The sequence below is a fragment of the Phalacrocorax aristotelis genome, chromosome 10 (assembly GCF_949628215.1).
Source record: "Phalacrocorax aristotelis chromosome 10, bGulAri2.1, whole genome shotgun sequence".
Taxonomy (NCBI): Eukaryota; Metazoa; Chordata; class Aves; order Suliformes; family Phalacrocoracidae; genus Phalacrocorax; species Phalacrocorax aristotelis.
The window spans coordinates 15,926,266-15,951,498 of record NC_134285.1 but is presented as its reverse complement, the minus strand read 5'-3'; the positions used below and the strand labels follow the sequence as shown (position 1 = coordinate 15,951,498).

The window sequence follows — 25,233 nt, the reverse complement described above, 5'->3', positions numbered from 1 at the left end:
ACTTATCTTCCAGGCCTGCAATTCAGCTGAAAGTGTGAGATGACTAGGGAATTTGTAACTTGCAGGCTTCAATTGCTGGAACATACTGAGTCATCAAATGTATATTCCTTTGTAGATGCAAAGCAAGTTTCACCTTAGATACTTAATTACGGTATGCAGTTGGGTAGTGTGTGGCTGTTAATGTCAGCTGAGCCTCCAGAGTAATAGCTAAACAGTCTTTTTTTATCTAACAGACCAGATCTGTGTTCAGAATCCTAAGGTATAACTTGTGTTTGAAACTAGTGTGATAAAGTGTGAAATTCCCTGCACAAAACTCAACTGTGAAACACGAAATATTTCCCACATATTTCTATTTCAAGTTTTGTTCCCAATCTTGATATTTGTCTAGAAGTGGCTTCCTTCAAACTGATTGTAAAAAGTTCAGTTCTGTATATAGGGTTATATTAGTATATCCTCTTGACTCTGTATAATTATGTGAGATTATTCTAACTGGTTTTTTAGGCTTCTTTCAAGTATTACTTTGAAAACCATTTCTGACTGTATGCTGAAAACCAGATTAATCAGCTGTTTACAAGCATTTATAGTATGCTTTGGCAATAGAAAATACATGAAAATAATTTAGTCCTATAAAAAGTAATATGTATTATGACAATGGCCATGATCAAGTACCTGATTGGAGCAGATGGATATTATGGTGATTTTCTTTACCATCAGAGTGGGAATGTAGTTCTACTAATACATTTACATTGCACTCTTCTTCTCTATTGTTTAGCAATTATGTACTATTTCTAGATTAAAATAGTCAACAAAACATTTATTCCAGTTTTTGCTCTAAAGTCATATATAATTTTAAAACTGTATACACAGAGAAGGTAATCTTCCAAAACCAGTAATAAACCTGAAATTGTGTGTGCATAATGAGAAGATTCATTAGTTCATTTTGGTGAAGGCAGATTAGAGTAACATAGATGTTATTTTTTTCTATGTATTTATTTATCATATAGTATAATTCTATCTAAAGATTCTAAGACTATGTTCTCTGCTTTACTACTGCTGTATGGGAGTGTTACGAGCAAGCCTGTATAGAACATGCAGTCTATTTGCTATTATCTTCTATGGAATTTTTGCTGGAGATGACTTTGAGGCATATATCATTAAAGCACCTTATCCTTAAACCATACTGTTAAAGCAACATTTCTGATGATGTACTACTGTGATACATCATCAGCACCGGGCTCCTTGCTGCTACATTCCTCAGAGCATAATATTGCAAAAGAAAAATAAAAAAGGAAGAGTACTGCAAAAATGTGGTGTTAACTTTGAAAAGTTAACATAGTGAATATGTTGCTGTATCTCTTTTTTCTGACTCATGTCCTAAAATTCTCCTCTATACTATATAGAGGAGAGTATAGAAGACTATATTCTGCCAATATACTGTCAGAAAATTCATATCATTATGATGAAAGAATTATGTCATCAATTATCTTCCCTGCTTTTGGTTAAAATGTTACTGATATTTGTAAATATTTGCTTGTTCTTGCAAATATTTTCTTAAAATGTTAATATGATTCCAACAAAAACCCTCTATGAAAACACAGCCCAAATTCGGCAACGTTCAGGCATAGGTTTTATAGCCAAGGCCCTTCTTTAATCAGAAGTTGAAACCCATCAGAGGAAAGGAGCCATTAAATCAATTCTAAGTAATCTTGTAAATGAAATAATAGTCCATTAATCTCATCTATACAAGCATAAAATTTTCTGCTGCACTTCATGCCTATACATTTGTAGGAATTTTATCAGTGGAAATGGGACAGGAGTGATAGGATTACTGTAAGGGTGACTTCCTCACACTTTCATTGCAGACTTTTTTCCAATTTATTTTTTTAATATATTTTTTCTCAGTGAAAATATGTAATTGATTTGTGGAACGATGCCAACCAAAATTTGTTACTGGTTCCATATTATATGAGAATTAGTGGGAAGCTTATAACCTATGACTCATAAATCCTTGTTGAAAGTTTAAGTGGCAAGTGTTAGAGAAAGCTATACTGTGATCTGGGTGGTACAATTCAAGGGGTGGCCTATTACTCGTCAAACTAGTTGGGAACGACTGTGAATATATGTTGTTATTTAGATATGGTTGTGCCCTGGCTTTGCTCTGCTTTAATCCATCTATATAGAAACCACTAGATAATACTCAGAAATTGATTCTTAAAAAAGAAGTAAGTCTTCCTTTGAGAAGTTCCATTTGTTAGCACAGAGCTCAAGCAGACAGCTCCTTCTCTCACCTAGTCTCTCAGTATCAGACTCTTGCTCTCCAAACAATCCCGTTTACCTGGTCTGGCTAACTAGACAAACCAAAGCATTTCCAGATAACACAAATTTTCTTATCTATCACTTCTAGGAACTGTCAAAGACAGTGCAGGCTTTTAGAGAAAACATAATTTTGCGTTTCTCCTTCCCCTAGAGGTGTCCCACCCCTTCAAGAACTTTTCTGTAGGTAACAAAGTGCAGTTGCTGTTACAGAACTGGAATCTACATGGCCTTAACAACTGGGCTTTCTTCACTCTCCTGAGATGAGCAAGGATGTCCCTTTGCTCCTCCTTTTCCTGTGAGTTGTCCTGTTGTTCATTTCAGTTATACTTTCCCACATTAGAAACATCATCATGCAGTCACGGCAGGAAGGTGGATGCCAAAAAGAATAGCTTCAACATTGTAAAGATTCTTTCCATGTAACGCAATCTAGCAGTCTTGATTCACTGAAATAGATGGCTAAATTTCTGTGTCAGTCTTGCAAGACAAGTACTAAGTGGTGCAAGCCTCATTTTATTAAGCTAACCAGCAGAAGAAGATAATGAGAACTGAGTACCAGAAGGATTTTACCAGTCTGACCCTTCTTTCAGTTTTGATGAACAACAATTATTTTCCTTAAATGTATTCATTACTTAAAAATCTGATCTGAATAATTCTGCTTAATCATGCTTGCCACCTATACTGTACGCTAGAAGATAACTGTCTTTAGTATTCAGAAATCTTAGAATTTTGGTTAGTTTTGCTTATATTCAAAGGTAATAGGTTATCTGAAACTTCTTAAAATTGGTTTGTTGTTTTGGGTTTTTTTGAGGGGTACAGTATAGTAGTGTGAACTAGCTTTAATTGAAAGACCGATTGAAAATTCCACATTTCAGAGGTTATGAAAGGCATTATATTCTTGTTGGAAAATGTTAAAGATAAGAAACCAGGGAATTCTGTGTGGCTTGTAATGGCAAATTCTCTTTTGGTCTTGACTTCTGTCCATTTTTTCTACAACAAAATAAGAGACATCACTGTCTTCCAAGTGAAGAATTAAGTGTAGCACCTAAGTGTACGTACTAAAACGATTGTAGCTTCATAATCACTTAAGATAGCTAATGATATAAATAGTAGTTCAGAATTTTCTCATGGAATTCCACTACGTTGATTATTTGATTTTCATTCTGGACTAAATGTTATAATCTATGATACTTATTTCTTGCACAGCAAGATCTATTTGTGACACATACCCTACTTTAAAAGATGAAATAACTTAGAGACTTTACTGAAGATTTTTCCTCCTAAGGAAATTAAAAAACATTACTTACTGATGTTGAAAGCGTGCTCTATCACATGTACTACAAACATAGAGATGTGTAGCTAAACTACTATGGAACTATTAAAGGAGGAATACAGTGATACAGTTTCTCCAAAACATAAAAAACTTACTGGATATACCCTTTCTTGAAACCTCTGGGAGAATCTAATAGGACAGATGTTAACTAAAACAAAAAGATATTTTGGGGTCATTTCAGCATAACATGGAAGGCACTAGCTACATGTATATTCTCTTCCAGCATATTTTTTGCTGACATTCACAACAAGTTGTTTTTTAAAGCAAATACTAATGAAACAAGACCTACCTGCCTTCTTTCAATACGCATATACTATGAGCTGGATCCATAAAGCACACTAAGCTTTTCAAATTTATGCATGCTATTTTTTTTATTTTGTTACTAAGGGTAAAGTTACTGTAGTGTCATCAGAAGAAGGCGTGATCTTAGTCCTTCTCTGTATAAAACACTTTTTTTGATAGTATGCTATTAAAACTGTGAGGGTGCTTTGGTTTTATTGTAACTGTTACCTAACAGAATGCAGTAAATGGGAAACCCTAATTTTAAGCATCGTTTGATTTTTTTTCTGCTCTCAAAAAGAGAAGATCACTCTAAACTGAAACATAGACTGTACTCAGTTTCTACACTCTGCTGGACCTGCCTGCACCAATTTGAGAATTTTGTGTAAAAGGCTTATAGATTGTCATATAAAAGAAAAGTTGTATTTATGTAGCTAGTGATTTCAAAATTGGAAGCAATTTTTATCTATTTTATATGATTCTCACCTGACTGATTATTAAAAGCAGCAGAAAGCTTTAGACGGAAGCAGTGGTGTCTATTTACTTCTATAGGTTTTTTAAAATCCTGTGTTACTCTGCTGTAAGACAGAAGACATTCTAGTGAATCACCTGGAATGCCATACAATGCAGAAGTGTGCAATATCAGACTTATAACCCTAAAACACTTCACATTGTCATGGTTAATTTTTCTCCAAACACTTGCCCCAGCTTCATATAATCTTTGTTTTAAATAAAAATATAGCTGTTGCATGTATATGTGATATTCTCAGCCGGAACACTAAAAAAATGTATGTGCCTGTAGTTACTAGGTAAATTATGAGCCTACCTTTGGATCAGAAGTGCTTGCACCATAGGCAAGTATTCCATGACACTATATAATTTCAGGCTAATTAGTTTTCCAAACTTTTCTCTTTTTGGCAGAGAGGAGTGAGTGGGTAAGCACTGTGTACTGAAGCTGTCTTAGTTTGCAGTGAAACCCAACTGAGGTGACTCTTTTGTCATTGATTATTGGAGAGGTTTTCTCCAGCTGGATGCCTTCTGCCTGGTCACCATAAATTAGTTTTGTGTCACTGCTTCTAACAACCAAAACACACTGATAGTCTTTAAATGATGGTTTATATGACCTCAGACAAAAGCTAGCTTTATTTTTCTGCTCTATTACTTTCAAAGAATAGTCTTTCTATTATTAACTTGCTGTAGTAAAATAATTTTAGATTCCTTTAAAATTTCTAATTTATAGCGGTTTTGTTCATTGCATCTCCTGAATGTAAACCTTAGTGGAGTTGTAAGCTATTAATGAGCAGATATATGTATATGCATGTCAATAATGTGATCTTTTTTATTACTTTAGAATGGTTTACAGTTTGATGTTTTTTCAGAACTCTTCTGGCTTGATTTTTCTACAGCTGTATAAATAAGATAGGAATCTTCTGACAGTATGATGAAATTATGAAAACATAAACTGGCTATGAGGGCACAGTCACGGCTGTAAGAACTAGGTCTACCATAGCAGGTACAATAGGCAGAATCTTCTCAGACTGGAGTCAAACTTCATGAAGCAAAAAAGGTGGTGAATAACAATACCTTAGGAATGAACATTTCTTTTATAGTTGGGCATTTTTCATCTGATTTTTCAGGTAAAGATCAACATTTGAAACTGTTTAATAGTAGTTTTTAATACTTGTTGCAAGTTTGTTGTGTTGGCTGTTTCCAAATGAGTAGTCCATTTCTTTCTAATTAAAAGCTTTCCAAAAAAAAAGTACTCAAATTCAATTTTACACATAATTGCACTTTTGACTAAGAACAGTAAATTCCTCTTTTGTATTACTGTTCAAGTGTCTGAGGGGGTTTTATTGTTTGTTAATTTGACACATTGAAGGTGGTTTTCAATCTACTGCTGTAGAAAGGCTAAGAAGAAAACCCTAACTAGTTCCAGTCAGCTCCAACAGCCCCATTGCAAGACAAAGCTGAGCCCATTGGCCAAGCTCGTGGCTCCTTGAAAAGAACCAAGCTTATCTTGGTGAAGGTCTGGTAGACATTATAGAACAAATGGCATGTGTTCCTTGAATTAATCTTCTTCCTCAAAGGTTTGTCAGACAGATTGTGTGCTCCTTCAGCTCCAGGACTGTTACGTAGGCTTACTAAGCCACTTTAGATGTCTTTTTGGTACTTCTGAGCCTTGTTTGGAAAAGCTTCTGAAAACAAAATTCTCCTTATAGTAATGGTAATCATGAGGTTCCTGATGTTTAAATAATTTTACACTGTAGGAATGAACAGTATCTACTAAAGATAACAAAAAATATGCTAACATGTTATTAGTATCAAAGTTTCTCATTTATTTACTGTAATAAAGTCCAGTCTTCTACTACTGTGATCCTTTTGTTAAAAACCTTTGAATACTTTGATCATAAATGGAATACAAATGGGATTTGTGGGTGGATTACTATAGTACAATGTCTTGACGCATGGCCTTTCACATCCTGTTTCATAAACTTTTCATCACTTCATTATTTTCTGGCACTTTAAAGAAGGTGAAGAATGCTCAATGAAAATACATAAATCATCAGACCTCTTCAAAACTTCCTGTCCCCTTTGCTACTCAGGAGTGCTAAAATGGTGGGGCTTTCACTCTTGGCACTTGATTCATAAAAGGTTGTCCAGTGAAAAGAAAGATGTAAAATAGAGTAGAACACAAGGAAATAAAACTACTATTATGAAACAGAGAAATTAGGAAATATGTAGATAAAAGAAAGACAGCAGGAAGAAACAGAGGATGAGTGCAAGAATTTTATATTTAAGGCACTAAAATATGAAAAGTCAAGGAAGAGGTAAGGGGGAGTGATTTTGTCAGTCTTGTGGAAGAATTACATCTCACTGGAGAATTTGCATAGATTTTTAGTTCTAACAGATAAAGGCTAATAGTTATGAAATTCATTTTACTTTGCTGGTACGCAGTCAAATACAGTTTTAGTATCTTGACTGAGGACAGAATGCGGACAGAAAGTGGCTAGCTTCACATAGCCAGCCACGGTCACTCCAACTGTGTATGGTTCTAGTCAACAGAAAGGTGAAAGAGGGACCATATGCCATCCATGGTTTTGTGTCAGTTATACTTGTGGGACAGAGAGAAAAGGCAGGCAAGTGCAAAGGTGCATTGTTTATCCATAGTAAGTGACAGCAAAAGCTCAGCTCTGGTTGAGTGGGTGATAAACATGGTGGATGCTGCACACAGTGCTGTAATTTTCTATAAAGAATGACTTTGCCATCTTCATTTTAGCCAGTTTGCACCATGTATGTCAAAAATGACCCCTGTGTGATCAGTCCACAAAATGTTTCCTAACAGACTTCACTGCTGAATTGGGTTTACACAGCAAGGGTCTGGTAGCTGGGGGGTTGCAGGGGTGGTGTCAGTGAGGAGAAGTCATTAGAAAAGGTTTTGGGGTCTGATTTGCTCTTTCTCTTCCACTTCAACCATATATGCCAATGTCAGGTTTAAAAAAAACTTTTATAAAACATGGATACGCTGCCTCAGGTTTCATATGCTTTATGCAACCACTTTGGGGCATAGGAAAATAACTACGAAAGACATAGAGCAATAAGAGAGCAGGCCATGTGCTACTAGTCTTCACAGCTGTGACAAGAGGCTTGAGAATATGGTCGGGAAATTTTCTGTTATTGATTTCCTGCACATGCAGGAAGCAGTAATAACAGTTCATAGATATGGGAAGTCTTCCCTTTTTTTTCTGTGTGTTAACATAGGAATTGAAATATAGCTACTTATATGGCAGCATTAACTGCTCTGTTAATGAGCAATTCAGGGGAAAAATCTCACTAAAAATGTGTACATTCTACATCCCAAATAAATTTCCATGCCTTTTTCATTGTTTCTTACCTAATTAAATCAATAGTTCTATTGCTGAGCTAAAAATGAAGTTGACACAAACTCCCTAAATGCTGCAAAAACCAATGGTCCTTGCAAAAGGTCTTTGTTTTCATTGCCATGCAGTTCAGATGTGTTACATCTGTTTTATTAACTGAACTAAATGTTTACACCAGCATGTTCCCATATTTACCAAATTCCCACTAAATTGAGGTTTCCGAGTACTATTACAGAATTACAAGCCTGGTATTGCACAAAGAAATGAAGAGGAATCGTGTTACAGATATCTATTTCTCACCAGTTAAAAGGAAAATATTTTCTACCCTTTAAGTTTGGGGTTTTTATTTCAATTGTCCTGAAAGATTTTAACTGTTTGGTTTAAGAATACAATATAAATCCTAGTTTTATATGATTCTGGAATATTTTACATAGGAATCCTTACACAGGGATCATAGTCCACCCCTTTTCCAGGCCTGGGAAACAAAAGTTGTGAAATGTTTCTCTTTCAAGAAAATCTTCTTTGCAAATATATGTTAACCCCCCCCCCCCCCCCCCCCCCAAAAAAAAAAAAAAGCATTATCTTACTCTGTAGTTAGTCTCCCTGCAATCAAATAAAGGTCATGGATTAATTGGAGACCCACTAGAAATATTTTAAAGGGATTAAAGATTAAAGTTAATGGAGAAACAAATTATCTTTCTATCAAATGAGGTTAATAACAAAAATTAGTCATGACCCTACACATAGTCAAAAACCATACAGAGTCTGCTAAAATTAATCAAGCAACCTTTTTCTAGAAAATCTATAGACTTTCAAGTGGTTTAGGGTCCTAACTCTCATTCTGAAAAGGATCAAGCCCCTTGGAAGCCTAACTCTTATTTCCATCTCAGGCTTTAAAAACTTGTTTCCTCAAGGAATAGCCTGTTAACCTATTGCAATCTGTCTTGTTCGCAGTGTAAAGTTCTGATAGGTTCATTAACACTTAACTCATAATTAAGTTTATGTAGGAGATTGGAAAAGAGAAATTTTTCTTTTTATTGACTCTATTTTATAAAAAACATAATTGCTTAATCCGTTTCAATATTTAAATCAGTTCTGCAATTAACATGTGGCCTTTTTTCCATAAAGGCAGTTTGCAGAGGTGATTTGTAATGCCATATTAAGCATTGTTTTTGTCTGTGTATTGATGTAATGTTTTCTGTATTCATTGGCTGGCTGTAAATACATATTAGAAAATCTTCAGCATGTATCACTACTGAAGTGCATGGTGTTGCTGCAGTATGACTAGTATCACTTCTAGCTGATTATTTCAACACAATTCTTACAAAAAAATGTACTCTCTTTATTAAGACATGTATGGCTGAAATAATCATAGCTATAAAATATTGCCTGATATCGTACGTTTTTGTGTTGACTCCTTTTGTAAGCTCAGGTGTCGTACAGAGTGTTGTTTGGGTTATTTTTTAAGTTAAAACATTTGGCACGGGGACAATTCTCGGATTACTTCCCGACTTGCCTGCATCTGGACAGTCAGTAGGCTACCAGTAGGCTATCCATAGGCTAAATTTTCGCTTGCTCTAAAAAGAGCAGTAGAAGAGTGAGTCAGTTGTCATTTTTAATATCTAAAAATATCAACATAGTGTAGTGAATGGTGATAAGCAGAGGGCACTGGACACAGTTCTCCAGTGGTGTTCTGTGCAGGTTTAAGCTGCTCCATAAGAACAAATTCTACATCTATTTTGGTTAAGGTCTCAAGGTGATAGTATAATCAACCTTGTAAGCAAAAAAATAAATTATTACCTTCAGTTACTTTCCCAGGATAATTCTTCTGATAGATTAAGCACGGGCAAAGTATTTATATTTGCATAAAATCTTATAAAAATCTGATTTATTTAAAACTCTAGTTTCAGAAATAAATGTAGTGACTATGTACGCTTAATTTTTAGTAATAGACTCTATCTAAGCATCAGCAGCCTTCAGCATCTCATCTCAAACAACACTGGAGAGGAGCTGTCTATCACAGCATCACAGGCTAAAAGTCATTAGAGCCAAAATGCTGCGGACCAAGTGGCTCAAGTGTCAGGCTTCAAGAATGCTGTTCACTGTCTGCCAAGAAAAAGGTGGGGATCAATTGTCATGTCTTCTCTCTCATGAGTATTAAATGTTTAAGGTTCCACACATTATCACATTCCATTAAAAATCCCATTAATCTAACCCATAATGCAAGAAACACGAAAAACCTAAAATAAATAGTGGCATGTCCCCCGGTCCCCCTCTATGTTTCTTTCAAGGGAGTCTGACTTTGCAGTACTCCAGTCTAACAGCAGAAGGTAGAAATTACTCAGTTAAGGAGAAGCTTCTTTTTCTCTTTTTACAGTTGCATAGCCAAAGGTCCCAAGTGAGAACGTTTTCCTCATAATTTTCCAATGAAGAACAGAAAAACCTGAAAGGTGTTTTTTCCAGAGGAGTGTATTATTAGAAAGAATTTATATTTGAGGACCTTTATTTTATTAAAAATGTGCAAGAATTCCTACATGTCTATTTTCACATAAAGCTCAGTGAAAGGTTAGGAAATTAGCTCATATGTGCTGTAGGTACAGTTGGATGGGTGAAGGAGACTTCACATTTCACAACTTCTTGTTTCTGACAAGTTCCAGAGTTCCAGTGAATTATTTATGTGGCCACTTATTCTGTAAAGATGGAACTGAGGGTGCAAACTCTGTTCACAAATGCTACCAGAAAGCCTTCAGGTGATGAGATGAAAATGGATATTGGTCGCTGCTGATCTCAAACCTCAACTTGAATTTGTGGCCTACAGATGAAGGGTTGTGTGTCTTACATTTTTCATCCCTAACTTCTGAATTTTTGCAGTTTATGAACAATTCATGAACTTCTATTCATCTTCAGCAATTGCCTTATGAATCAAGGATTTAACTGGAATAAGATAATCCAGGAAATAGTAAATTTCTATTCATTTTTATGAATCTAATATATATTCCACATATGAGAGCAGACATGTGACTACATTAGTGATAAAATACTAGAAAGAAATTACCTATTTCTATAACTGTAGTTTAATTCCCAAAGATGTGTAGCCAGAGGTTGTGGCAGATCTGACTTTTTGTAGCTTTTGGATTTTCTGGGACTCTCTACTCTTAAAAGCAAGGGAATACACCTCTGCAGGTTTTTCCCACTGTTATTTCTTATTTGTAATGGACTACTTTTCAGCTTGATTCTCTTCTTAATCAATATGAAACCACAGCTAAATATTTCAGAAAATATTTCATTATTTCTAGGGAATTTCTTTCTCTTGGATAAACAATAGCTTCTCCGTATTTGTTTAAATCCTTTCACTGCTGTCAAAGGTAGAATCAAGTGTGATGTTAGGCAAGTGGTTGTCAGTTACATTAGGCCACACTCCAGGCATTGCTATCTTCAATTCTGGAGTAATGCCAAAACTATGCTGATAGGTTGAGGGGCAGGTGATAATTTTAAAATCCAGTAATTAATGAACTACAAAGGATAGCTAGAAACTCATGTTTTGGAGCATTGAGAACCAAGAAGTTTTCACAAACCATTTGAGAGCTAAAGAGAAAGGGGAAGTGGTTTGTGGCAGTGGCATCCTCAAGAGTCAGATGGAGATGGAATTGGATTAAAATTTCCCAGAGTCTTGCTCTGGTTCTTTAAGTAGCAGGGCATGCCTCCTCCCTTGCAAATGTCCCAAACTTAGACCAAAGAATTGCTTACTTCATTGCTTTTAACAATTCTTTTCAACACTTCCATAGCCCTGCCTAAATATAAATGCAAATGAAAATGGAAAGGGAAGCACAGAACCTGATAATGTTTGATCTGTGAACCAATCCATTCACATAGGATAACAAAAAGACAACATGCAAGGCTGTAATTTTCTTACAAGAAAGGTCAGTTAAACCAGCTTGACCTTTTTTCCATCTGTAAAGCAATAAGCTACCAGTCCTATCTGAACAAACTTCAATCCCAAGGCACTCAAAATAACTAAGACATAAAGCACAGAGGTGAAGAACTGTAGATGCTGATGAGTTGGGCATGCAGTTGTTTCTTCGAGGTGTTTCTTCAAGAGAAATTTTACATATGCTGTAAGCCAAAGGAAGGAGGAAGAAAAATGGTATTTCAGAATAACAGCTCCCTGAAGAAGTGAAACAGATTAACATTTTATCATCAACAAGTACATTGGAAACTCTCTAATTTATAGATATTTGGATATAAACACATGAAGATACTGCTGTGAGGGCATTAAAAATAGAAGCATTCTCTTTCTACTTAAAGCTTCTACTAAATAACTATGCATTTCTAATTAAGTAGATGTTAAATCTACGTGACAATATAGTTGATTTTATTCTTTGGGACTGAAATCTGAAACTTAAAATGTAATAGTAGCTTAAAATTGTGGGACAAATATCCCAGAATTATTTTCCTAAGTAAAACTGTATGAACAAAAAGGTAACAACAGCAGCAGAGCAACACTATGTTAACGCCACCTTTTGAGATCAGGACAAAAGCATTAAACTCTTCAGACTCCAGTATTTGATTCACAGCAAATAATGCATCCTCTACAAAGCACAAGTGAATGACAAATTCAACCTAACCAAAATTCCAAAGCTATCATCATTGTCCTTATTCAACTCCATTCAACACATCATCCAGGAAACAGCAAGTGCTCAAGACGCTATAAATTGTCAAGGATTAAAAAGTCCTTAGGCAATCTGAGGTTAAAGTGAAAAACCCACCATAGGAATGGTACACGTACAGAATGCTACGTCCTTTTTTCGTGTTCTGGGTGTGTGAAAGTTGATTTGTCCATTTCCTTACGTTTGTGCCCTGTGGCAGGGTTTCTATGTTTTGTCATGAATTTAAAAACCAAGATACTGCCTTTCTCCAAATCATTCAAGGCTACATTTCCTGATAATGTCTGAAGGGTTAACTATCAATGGATTATTACCAGAGTGTATACTAATGTATAATTATTTTGAGGATGATTCATGAGGTGTTTATGGCACCAAAATTTGTAATACATCAGCAACCACTACAAATGGATTTACTTTACTTTAAGCTCTCATATTTCACTGCAAGTGGCTGATGTGTTCGCTTACCAATGGTAATGAAATGAACAGTCCTTAAAATGAAGGAATACATTTGCAGCAGTTGTAGATGTGTTATAGAAGTTCTTTGCTACAAATACATTATGAATTTTTAAAGCATTAAATATGCATGTACTACATACATCATTCTTACAAATACATGGAATCTTTCTGTTTTGAAAGCTTTAAATAGTTTTTTTACTAGTTTTCTCTTGATTTTTTCTTTCATTACAGCATCTGCACCATTTACCTAGTCTGCCATTCAGAACAATTATTTTGTTCAAGAAATCATCATCTTTCACCTCCAGTTTGTCTCCCACATACCATAGATCTGTTTTCTTTAGATCTATTTTCTATTTTTCATAGATCTATTTTCATTATTATCTTATTTTTTTAGAAGCAATTAAACCTTTTTTTCTTCTACTGCAGTAATCATCACCCATATAATTGCAGTATTGAACAACAAATTAGCACTGAAGACAAGACACCAGGCATTGAACCTAACGATCTTTCGTTGTACGTACATGCCCATTTGGTTTCATACGTTACGCACGGTTGGTGTTCTTGGTCTGAAATACAGACCTAGCTAGTGTTGGGCAATTGTTAACCCAAGCTCTCTTGTCAGTAGCACTTCCCTGAATCAGCAGGCAATCTGCTCTAGGCTGCTTGACTCTGTGTTTCAAAAGTTATACAGAGGAAAAAATACTATCTTCTTCCCTCCTGGTGCTGATTAGACGATCGGAAGATAATCACAGACTTTCTGCTGCCAGTGCTCCTCTGAAATATTTCTAGGTATGGAATTTAGTCCTGCAGCATTTGCAGTTGCTTTATTGTCTTGGATACCATTGAAGAGGGTTCATAAGGAGAAGGCTATGTGGTCTGGCTAGTAGAAAGTAAGGACACCAATTGTCTATTTTGCCAAAATATGTGGGAGAAGGGCCAATGAAAGTTCTGAGTGTGAGTCCACAATGAGTTTGAAGACCTAAACAGGCTGAAAGCAGACAAAACAGATGGCCTAGGTGGAAGTTGGAGGAACCTTCATCTCTGCATCCTCCAAAGATCAAGACGGTACAGGAAAGAAGAGGCAGGAAGACTAAAGTATTTCAGTAAAGCTGGGGAAACTTCTGCTCATTTAATAATTTCCTTAAATAACCCTTTCTTCAAGTCTTGCTTTTTAGTCCAGAGACTTCAAGTAGTTTATTAGGTGGAGTAAGTTTTACACAGCCACGCTGAGGCTTGCCTTTGTGGTGTGCTCCTTGCTGCCAGCTCCCTTGGATCTTCAGGATGTGTCTGCTCCACCTTGCACTCCACACGCAACAAAACTCCACAAGTTTTGCAGTGTGAGTCTTCTATTCCAAGAGGTTACATCTATTCCAGAATTCAGCAGCCAAGAAAACAAGAACAGCTTTTCTGTTGCTGACCAGCTGCTTTCTTGCAAAAGGTGCAAACACTGTTGTTTTTCGTAAGAATCTAGGAACCTCTTGATTAGAATAATGACACATCAATTTTATTTCCAATGCTATCTGAAAAAAAACTGGAAATAAACTTGGAAGACATTTTACTTGAAAGGGAAAAATGTTTCAGATTTTAAGAAAACCTGAAATAGGCTTTTATTCAGAAAGGAAATTTGTTAAAAGATTTCAAGAATTAATCCCTGTCTGGGAATTTATTCAAAACATCATGTTTCAGCTGAGCCTTTCACTACCTGCCATTTATTTTGTTCTCTTGCTATCGATAATTTCCTTTAAATTGGAAAATGTCTCCTTCCAAAGCCAACTCTTTTAAGTGTATGACTAGACACTTATATTTAAATCTGTGTATTCCCTTTGTAAACATTTCCTACAGAAATTACTGTGAATGGTAGCTTCGTGCAATTATGACTTTCGGGTAGAATTGCCAATGTTACTTTTTATCAAATGCTTTAAAGGTACTGTATATTACAAAGACAAAGAAATAGCACAATAGCTTTCTGAGGGTGGTTGCTAAGAGATATACAGGTTACATCATGTTTAGGAAAGAAAATATTCTAATATGTGGAGCTCTGAAACAGAAAGCAGAATATCTGGGTGCTGTTCCTTGCTCTGCCACTGACCCATGTAAGAATATCATGCTGTCTCTGTTGGCTTTTATTTCTCTGCCCGTAATTTCTATGACGTATCTTCTAATCAACTGATACTTCTTCTTATAACCATGTACCAAACCAAAACTTTAACCTCAGCTGGGAGCCTGTATATAATAACGATGGCAAACTTTTGAGTTTGGAGTTCTTTTCAGAAAGATAGGACTTGCAGTTCAAGGTTCTTTCATGAGGAGGGAGCAAAGGGAAAACAGGGATGAAAAATAACCCAAGAGAAAATTTCTGACACTATTTATACAAAAGGAGAATATGTGGGTATCGAAACTCCAAAAGAGGAGCTCTGACCTCGTCATTTAATATACAGCTGTTTCTGTAATCAAGGACAGGTGAAACTAATGCACACCTGGACAGGATTTAGCTTTAATCCTGTGAGTAGTCCTTAATACTCCAGCGAGTGTTCAGTTCTCACCAGGAATGCTCAAAGATAACTTTCTATTAATTCCAGTCTGTGAGATTTCTGTCATGGTTTTAGCTGAGATAGAGTTAATTTTCTTCACTGTAGCTGGCACAGTGCTGTGTTTTGGACTTAGTATGAGAATAATATTGATAACACACCGATGTTTTAGTTGTTGCTGGGTAGTGCTTATACTAGTCAAGGACTTTTCCAGTCTCTCATGCTCTGCCAGGTGCACAAAAGGCTGGGAGGGGAGGGGGCACAGCTAAGAGAGCTGATCCAGACTGGCCAAAGGGATATTCCATAACATATGATGTCATGCCCAGTATATTAACTGGGGGGAGCTCGCCAGGGGAAGCAGCGATTGCGGCTCAGGGACCAGCAGTGTCAGTTGGTGAGTGGTTGCATCACTTGTTGTTTGGGGTTTTTTCCCTCCTCTTGAGGCTTCACCCCTCTCTCTCTCTCTGTCATTATTTTCCTTTTCATTATATTATTATTACTGGTTTATTTCAATTATTAAACTGTTCTTATCTCAACCCACAAGTTTTCTTACTTTGGCCCTTCCCATTCTCTCCCCAACCCACAGAGGTGGGGGGGGGTGAGCAAGTGGCTGCTTTGTGTTTAGTTGCTGACTGGGGCTAAACCAATACAGTTCTTTAATGAAGGATTTTAGTATAGCTCACATATTTGAGTGAGATTCACCTGTTTGTTGTTTTAGCACCTTAAAATAGTTTTAAGTTCTTCATTGTTAATGCTTCCAGGTGGCTAGAGAAATATTGCCAGTGATCTGTCACAAAGAGGTGAGTGGAGGCTGAAAGACTACAGGCCAGGTTTTGAAAGAAATTGAGATACCTGAATATCTTTGCAACTCTGATCCTTGGTGTCACCCTGAAAACCACATCTACTGAGAAAAGAGAGGAGTTCCAGGCTGCCTCACCTGGGAAGGCACTAGATAGCCCTTTTTTTCTTGCTCTGGTTTATAAACCTAAGGCTGCATGGTCCTGTGCAAGTGCCTTTGAGCATATGGGCGACAGGCTCTAATATTACTCTGCATCAGTCAGTAGTAAGCTTGATGTGAGCTGGGATTTATCCTGAAGAACTTAATGGCAAAAATTCCAAATTTCACGAGGAAGTAAGCTTGGCTTATATTGCATGAGTCTGTATCGTCAAAGGGTAGACATGTTTAACATGGAAGTCTGTCTTTCAGGTTTTTTGTCAGCTCAGTCTTAAAGAAAGCACTGATGAAGTAGGAGGTGTTTGGCCATATGACAAACCTATCAAAGTAGTCAGTAATATTTCATCAGGATGTTGAAAATTATTTTCTTATAAGGGGGCCTAGGTATACAAATTAGGAAAGAGCTGAAGAAATTTTGCCAGCATTGTGTTTAATTTATACTCACTAAGCTTCTACAAGTATTGCTTTCTCACAGACAGATTAGTAAATATGGGTTTATATATATCTTCTGCTGCAAGGAATAACCAAAGTTACCCACTCTAAAATAATTTTGTAGTAGTTTAAAGAACTTCAGCATAATGTTTTGACCTCCAGTTTACATTTGTTGGACACATAAGCCTCCTGCACCCTTTTGTGTTTTGATTTTAGAATTGGAAGGCTGAAATAAGAAATAGAGGAAACCCACAGGGTGGATTTAAAGATCTATCCCAGCGGTCATTAAATGATATTAATAGGGATCCGCCTACCTGACTGTCAGGGCAGGACATACATTTTGAGGGAATCTGTTGTAATAACTTGGTAATTTAAATTTTGATCCTGAAAATGAATGTTTGACTAACTTTATACATCTTAATCATCTGACAGTTTTAAACGCAGTGCAGCTAAAGGTATCCAGCCATTAGTTTAACCCTGCTTCATGCTTGATGAGGAATAATAAAATCTGAACGTATTGTTTGAAACGACCCAGCTCCATAAACTGGTGTGACTCAGTAGAGATACGTTCACGAGCACTTCCACTGAGGTGCATGCTCAGGGGATCCAGGGTCACACCTGGGGCCTTAAAAACAGCAAAAGAAATAGGCCAAGCCCCAAAGTTGTAAGCAGAGGCATTGGGATAGAGATATGTGCTTTTGAGATACTTCTGTACGTGACGTATGCGCGAACTATGTTTGAACTTAAGAATGTTGTGGCTGTATTTGTTATTTGCACAGATGACAGGATTTATAGGGTGTTTATTCATGTAAAGTTTTTTTTTTAGGGAATCATATGCTTGTGATCTAAAGCTTGCTTCTTCACTATCACACATAGCATTACTGGTTTGCATTTTCTCTCTCTACGCTTAAAACAACTCCCGGCTCCTAAACCACAGTGGGTAGCGCATCTATCTTGCTCTCAGAGTACCCAGACATGATTGATACAAGTTTGCAGGTCAAATTAAATCTCAGTAGCATTAATTTCTTGTAACTGAAGGTTGAGGAGCACAAAAATGTTTGATCGTGACAGAATTCATACCTAATATATTGAAAAGGACAAGACAGTGTTCTGACAGGTCTTGATGCTTATTTTTCTCTCAAACTTTCTCATAAATAGCTGCTACCAGCCTGATTTAACAGTAACTCAGGCATTTAGGGATGCCGCGACGCTCTTCTCATTAGCTGAGCATTGGAATTCCTGTAAGATTCGGCCTCCTTTGGGCAAGAGGAAGGGGAGGAAGCGGGCAGAGGTGTCAGGGTAGCGCCAAGGGCATCGTTTTAATCGGCAGTTCCCCAAGTGCCGCTTTGTGCGTGCGCGGTAATTCACCTGTTGGCCTCCTCCCTCACCCCCCAGCGCCGACCCCCGCCCGCTCCGCCTGGGGAAGCACCACGCTCTCCGGGGGCCACCGCTCCGCCGGGGACAAAAAGTTGTGACCGTGCCGCCGGTGAATCGGGGAGCTCCCGCCCCGGCGGAGGGTCCTCCCCGCCGCCCCCCGGGCGGTGCGGGGGGCCGCGCCTCCGGGGCCCCGCGGGGTGCCCGGGCGCCGCCGCGCGGCCGCCACTCCCGGGCGCGCCTTTCGCCTGCGGGGAGACCCGCTCCCCGCCCGGCCCGCGGGGGCTCCGCGCCGCCGCCCCGCTGCGTTTCGCCGCCCGCCTCCGCCGCCGCTCCCGCGCGGCTGGGTGCTGCTGCCGGCGCCGCCGCCGCCGCCTCCCTCGGCGCCGCGCTCCCCCCCGCCCCTGCCCGCCCCGCCGGGCTTGAAGGTCACCTCCGCCCGCCCGCTCCGGAGCCACTTTCCGCGCCGCCTGGAGAGCGGCAGCGCCTCCGCCCCCGGGAAGGTCCTGTCCGGCCGGTGCGGGGTCCCCGCCGAGCGGAGCGGGAAGCCCTCCGCTCGCCCCCTCCACCGCTTCCCCCGCCCCCGCCGCGGCGGGGTCTCGCCGCTGCCCGCGGAGGTCGCGGGCGGGCCGGGCGCCCCCGCTGCTGGTTCGCGGCGAGCCCGGGGGGAGCCGGGGGGCGCGGCATGCGGCGGTGAGGGCGGCGGCGCTGCCCGCGGGGAAGGGGCTGCGGCGGCGGCGGCGGGGAGCTGCGTCCCGCTGTGACTTGCCCGGCGGGGCCGCTCGCTCCGGTCGGGGACAGGAGAGACGCCGCCACCCTTCGCCTCCGCTCGCCTCTTTATGGTGAGTTTCGGCCGGGGCCTTGCGGGGTGTGCTGCGGGGCGGCGGCGCCGCTCGGTGCGGGGCAGCCCGGCAGGTGTGTGTGTGGGGGGCGGGCGGCCTCCCCCCGGGAAGGAGGCGCTCCCGTTCTTGTCGCCCGCCACGACCGGAAAGTTTCCGGGCGGCCCGCGCGGAGGGTTGCGCGTCCGCGGAACGTCCGCGGGCTGGGGGAGGCTCTCGGTGCCCGCGGGCTGCGTTGGGAGCGGGGGCGGGCGGGGGCACGCTGCTCTGCCCCGGGGGCTTCGCGCCGCCTGGGCTCTGCTCCCGCAAAACCTCCTGGAAGGTGCTACGGGGAGAGGCTGGCACCGGAGGTGGCTCATCAAATATAAGGAAGAACAAGAAAAATGGCCAGCCGGGTTTCAGACGAGTTTCTCATTGAAAGAGTGCAGATATTTAGCTGCTGGGAAACTACTTGCCTGTAAGTCGTCAATCTTACGTTATAGGCGATTTATCGTACCATTTTCTCCTGCAATCTTCTGTCAGGAGTAAAAAAGTATCAGTGTTGCCAATGTTGCTCCAGGTGAAGCAACGCTATGTGCATTTAAAACGTATAGGCAGTTCGGGCTCGAACTGCTGCTCTTCAGCACGGTTTTGCGGTGCGGCACGCGTTCTACGCTTCCAAAATTTGTAAGGTGGCTGTTGGACGCCGTGCTGCCAGCTTGACGTGGTTCACGCAGATGGTGAAACGAATGTGGTCTGAAGTTTGACTCCGGAGTGATTCGCATCAGCGAAGTGTGAAAGATCTTGTCCAAATCTGCAGCTTTTGTTTATCTACTCTCTGAATTGCAAATGTGGTGTAGTATGTTAGATTCTTAAGTAGTTTAGTGATGACTGTTCACTTTAAATAAAATTCAGCTTGTTCAAGAGGAATTGGATCATAAAAAACAGCAGATGCTGAAGATGATGTCCCAAGAATGTCAAATCCCTTTGTTCTCTTCTTCCTCTAGACTTGATGATACTTTAGAGAGGAAAGATACTGTATGTTTCACATGTCATTTAGAAGTGTGAAAACAATTGCACCTAAGGGCTATAAAAGGAGAAGCAAGATTTTGTCACTCTGTACTAGAGATAATTGATTGTGGATGTATTACAATCTAAAATGGAGTTAGTCCTCATAATCAAATAATTATTTCTTAGACACCAGACAGTCACAGCTGCTTGAGAAAATATATGTTGGGAAGAGTGGTGCGGTGTGTGTGTGAATTTTCAATGCATAACTCAACAGATCATTTAGTTTTTAGGAAAGTATTTGGTATCACATGCTCCAGTTCTCAGGATTATAGCAGTAATTTAGAAGAGTTCGATCTATGGCATTTAAAATTTATTTTTATTTTCCTTTACTTGAATGATTTTGAGTTACTGATTTTTTTAAAAACAATTTTTATGTATTATTTCTGATTATAGGCCAGAGCTGCTGTCTATCTTTTGCAGGTTATAAAGGCTTGGCTACCCAAGTTTCATTTACAATCTGTTCTTCTGGTAAATACATTAGACAAAGGATTTGGCATTTCCTGAAATGAAGTCTGTGTTTATAGTGTCAAGAATATATTTCTTTTTTCTATTGGTGCTTAACTAAGTATCAGTAATATAGCCGACAAATGTAATGAATAAAATTCACAGTACGTTGATGATTTTTATAGTTCTTGTAATTGAAGTACTTTGTGTCCTTGATGTGATGAGGGTGCTTTTCTGGCTTGCATAAAAGGGTATCCTTAAAAGACAGAAATACTGGCAGGAGTCAAGTGTCGTGGAAGAGAGCAGGATTGTTAATTCTTGGATGCGTAATGTGAGACATTTCCCGTATAGAATATGAGTACACATGTAGGATTACAAGGTCCAGTTCCCAGCATTGTGAATTATTATAGCGATGCCTACACACTCTACGCATATGTAATGCCCTGCTAACATGCACTGCTGACTTGCTGCAAAGGAGGGGAATGTTATGTCCTTAGGCCATGGCTGCCGGTACTGGTGGTTTTTGAAGTTTCTCCCTAGTTCCCATGCTGCAGCCCTGCACAAAGCCCCTTTGAAGTTAAACATGGAATAGCGAGGCCGAAGGGGACTCAGCCACTCATGCAGTCAGTCTGTCTGCCCAGGGCAGGATCAGCTCATACCTGTGTCATCTCTGATGGATGTTTGTGTACTTTTTCTGTTCCTCTTCTCCTCTTACCTTTCTTTCTGCTTTTTTTCTTCATCTCACTTTTTTCTTAGTATATGCTCTTACTTAGTTATTTTCTAAAGAATCTTATCTCATTCCGTCTAAACTGTCTCTCCCTCATTCTCTCTTCCAGTATTTTTTATTGCTTTCTGGGGGACCTACTGCTTCTCTGCCAGCCCTACATATATGCTGGCTTTACCAGTTTTTAGGAGGGATTTAATGGAAATAGTATCCCTGGTCTCACTTTGTGCACACAGGTAAGCTTTGATAAGACCAGAAGAGCTGTTCAGTATTCACTTGCACCGGGGGAGGCTGAGCTAGTTGGAAATGCAGGACAGAAGAGACCAATGGCTGGGTTAAATAATTCACCATTGCTAATTTATCATGCTGTAGCTTTGAAATGGCATTATCTGATTTTTAAGTCTAATCATAAGCTTTATATACTGCAAAGGTAGAATTCCTAGTGCCAGATGCAAGAAGAAATATTATTCACGGTTAGGGAAGGCATGGCTACATTAAGCATACAGTTGTCTGGAAGGTGGATTAGTCTGAAAAAAGTGAATCTTCTGTAATTAAGATTAATGTTAATACTACAACTTAAGGGAAATACGGTGGCTGAAAACCGTCTTTGTTTTAACTGTGTTTATTTTGTGCATCTGTTGGAACTCTCTGTACTGATTGCTTGGATCTTGGCTCCTTCTCACTTCACGTGGGAGACTGGGGATGCTCTTTTCTCATGCACCTTTGTGAAAGAAGCATGTGAAAAAAACCTGAGGAGTAGATTTAGCTGCGTTTTTTTATGAGTAGTTAAGGACAATGCCACCTCTGAAACTTTGTTGTGTATTCTTGAATATATTATTAGGAGACAGTGACTTTTATCACCTGCTCTGAATGTATGCTTTTATGATTAAACAGGAATGTGTTTATGAAGTTCGCTATCAGTATTTATTATACTTTCCTTTCATAACTGTATTATTTTCCTAAAATTTAATATACCCAAAATTACAACTTACTGCAAATAAGATAATTTTATCTGTCCTTTAAGTTGATGCACTGAAAAATGAATCTAACCTGAAAGGGACTCTTACGTGACATGGGAAAACACTTTTGGGGTGCTGGCATTTACAGTGGTGTGTAACAGCAGTACTGCAGCACATGTAACATTCTGAAGAGCACAAAGAAGCGGTCATGTTTGATTCACGGTATGGATTGCAATCAGATATCAAGCAACATCAAATGCCAAAAATATGCTTGTCGTACTTTGATATTCAAGTTTTTGCCAAGTAGGTGTAGTTTAATGTCTCTACTCTTCTGCTCCGGATTCGTACTTTGCAGAGGGACTGTCCAGAAGTAAGAATAAGCGGAGTTTTTAGTGAATATTCAGAAATTCAAGGTAGTTTCTGAGGTGCATTATGACATATTAACTATCTGATTCTTCCCAAGGGGAAAGAAACTGTTAGTTACTTTGCCGGTATGTATCTTTCAGAAATGTAGAAGTTGTCTGAAGTGTCTCTACCAAAGGCATGTACACAAATCTAAAGCTCTGTGACAGCTTTCTTAAAGCCAATTAAAAAACCCAGAACATTTTGCAACTTTGGATGCAGTTCCAAAATCCTGTGTTTCCGAACAGCAAGATGCCATTGCAGCTAACATCCTGAGAGGAACAAGGTAAATATACAATTCTAGATTGACAGATGCCTTAGTACCTACCTGTGCAATTCAGTGCCCTAAAATTAAGATGACTGCCTGGAGTGGGAAACACTATGCCACAAACGGGGAGTGCCTGTCAGCGGGAGACTGGCTGCAGTCAGTCAGGGACATTTTGTAAAAATGACCGAGCAAACTCATATCCATTAAAATAATTGCCTCTCTGCTTCTGACAGAAAGGCATAAGGGAATATTGTTACGGCAGGTTGAGCTGAAAGTCTTGGATTGTGTTAAAGGGCAAACATGCAAAGCTAAATCACTTTTAAGATAAATGGCATAATGATGACTGTAGGGCCAGATGCAGCTGTTTGTGACTGGTGTTACAAATGCTGTAAAAATATAGAGATTTCCTCAGTTTGCAACAACCTTGGTTTCAACCCTCTAGCTTACAGCCCCTGACCAAGAAACTTTAGGGTACAAAAAGAGGAGGTTATGATTGTAAAAAAACAGAAAAGGAATTATGAGGAAACAGTCTAGAATATGTTTCAAGCAATTGCTATTTTTTAAGCTTCTCATCATTAAACAAATGGTAGGGAGAGCTGGAATCTCTCTAGTTAGTGAATCTCAGCTTTCTGCTGTCTTTTGTAGTTGATAGATCTTGAGTCTGTCATGGTGCTAGTTGTGATCCAAGCTTTTCCTTTACATTTGGGAATTTATTAATCACTTTTCCGTTGGATTTTTTAGAATCTAATCATGTGTGCATGCACACTGATGTACTTTTCTTGGTGAGGATGCTCATAGGATCTTGCTCTTCTGATTGCTGGTTCCAAAGGTTTCCTGGGGATTTTATTGTCTCCGAGTTCAGGCTCTGTATTAGATGTGAGCAAATATTGCATGATCAGAACAGTAAGAAGTGATCCTGAAAATACATATTTTTTCCTAAGAAATTCAGAAAATTCAAACTTGATGTAGAAAATTTCAACTGTAAATGTGTACTGTTTTGAAGGGAGCGAGTATGTCAAAATGTGGGTAGGAAATTTAGGGGAAGGTTTAAATGAGGAAATGCTACTATTTCAGATCAAATTAATAGTTAAAACAGTTGTAGAGAAGGTGGAAGAACACCTGTGTACAAGTGGAAGGAAATGCTGTCGTATTGGACAGCTGTACTTGAGAAAAAAGTTACAAATGTAACACTGGTGTCTTAAATGGACAGTCTGGTGTGGCATTTCTTATTTTGGTAGCAAAATGAGTGTTAAGCCTTTGAGAACCTCAAACGGACCCAGAGCCCTGGGTTTCAAAATAAAATGCTCTGTAACTGTCTTGTTGTCTTGAAAAAACGTATCTTTTATATGTCTGTCCGTTGTATAAAGACAGTTGCCTTTCACAAAAGTCGTTTGGCTGATGAAAAGGCATTACTCTTCCTCTGGGTAGCTAGTTCCTGAGTTTCTGCCTTATCTTCTAAAATTGTTGTTTTATTTAGTAAGTCTTGGATGTCTGATTTTTTTTTCACAACATGTTGTAGAGGATTGACATTTTGTAGTTTGGGGAGAGAGAAATTAGAATATGTTGAATGGTACTGATCCAGGAAAAAGGCTTGATAGTCTTTGTCAGAACCGATACGGAGATCTTTGTCTGCCCGGGGAGGGGCGGGGCGGGAACCCACAACAAACCCCACCTTTTTTTCCACAATTAGCAATTTTTCCTGAATTAAGGATTGTGCATTATTAAGCAGATATTTTGATGAGCAAATAAATTAAATAGTAAATGAAGATCCTGTGATCAGTCCCTATATGAAAATATAGAATACAGTATTAAACACTGGTTTCCAAATAATCTTCCATCTTCAGATTGATTTCATTCTGTAATGCTTTGCTTTGGGATGCAGCATAGTCTACGCAGACCTTGACCACAGAGCTTGCAGACTCGCTTCTTTGGTGGAAAAAGATATTGAGCAACGGTTTCAAGTCATGCTACTGGGTGGTTGCCTCTGATCAGCGTCACAGGAAAAAATTTGATGAAATATTATCTTCTGTCACAATGAAACTCTACAGGGGAGCTCTAGGGTTAGGAGAAAAAAAAAAAAAGATAATCTCACTCCACTACAGAGAGTCCACTGTGTGAGTAGTTACTTCAATGTCCTTTCTTCCAACATTGAAGATGAGTTACCTAAAATGTCATCTACCACATGGTGATATCCATTTTAAGTCTGCAACAATATAAATGCTAAAGAAGTCCCAGAGCGCAGTTTGAATTGTGCCACATCGAGTGACCCAGCAGGAAGATTAATGGATCTAGATATCCTCCTGATCATTCCACGATATTAGACCCCCTTTCCCTA

General features: G+C 39.1%; 1 protein-coding gene across 2 annotated transcripts in view; it reads left to right on the top strand.

The window, feature by feature from the left end:
- RBFOX1 (RNA binding fox-1 homolog 1) overlaps window positions 1-25,233 on the top strand; it is a 1,436,581-nt gene that overhangs the window by 477,139 nt on the left and 934,209 nt on the right. Inside the window, exon 1 of one of the 2 annotated variants that reach the window (XM_075105334.1) lies at window positions 18,657-19,054. The exons of the other annotated variant lie outside the window; for it this stretch is intronic. Coding sequence (XP_074961435.1) covers window positions 19,052-19,054 — 3 coding nt within the window. The 5' untranslated portion in view covers window positions 18,657-19,051. Of the gene's footprint in view, window positions 1-18,656; window positions 19,055-25,233 lie in introns of those variants that run through there. 2 annotated transcript variants of the gene reach the window in all.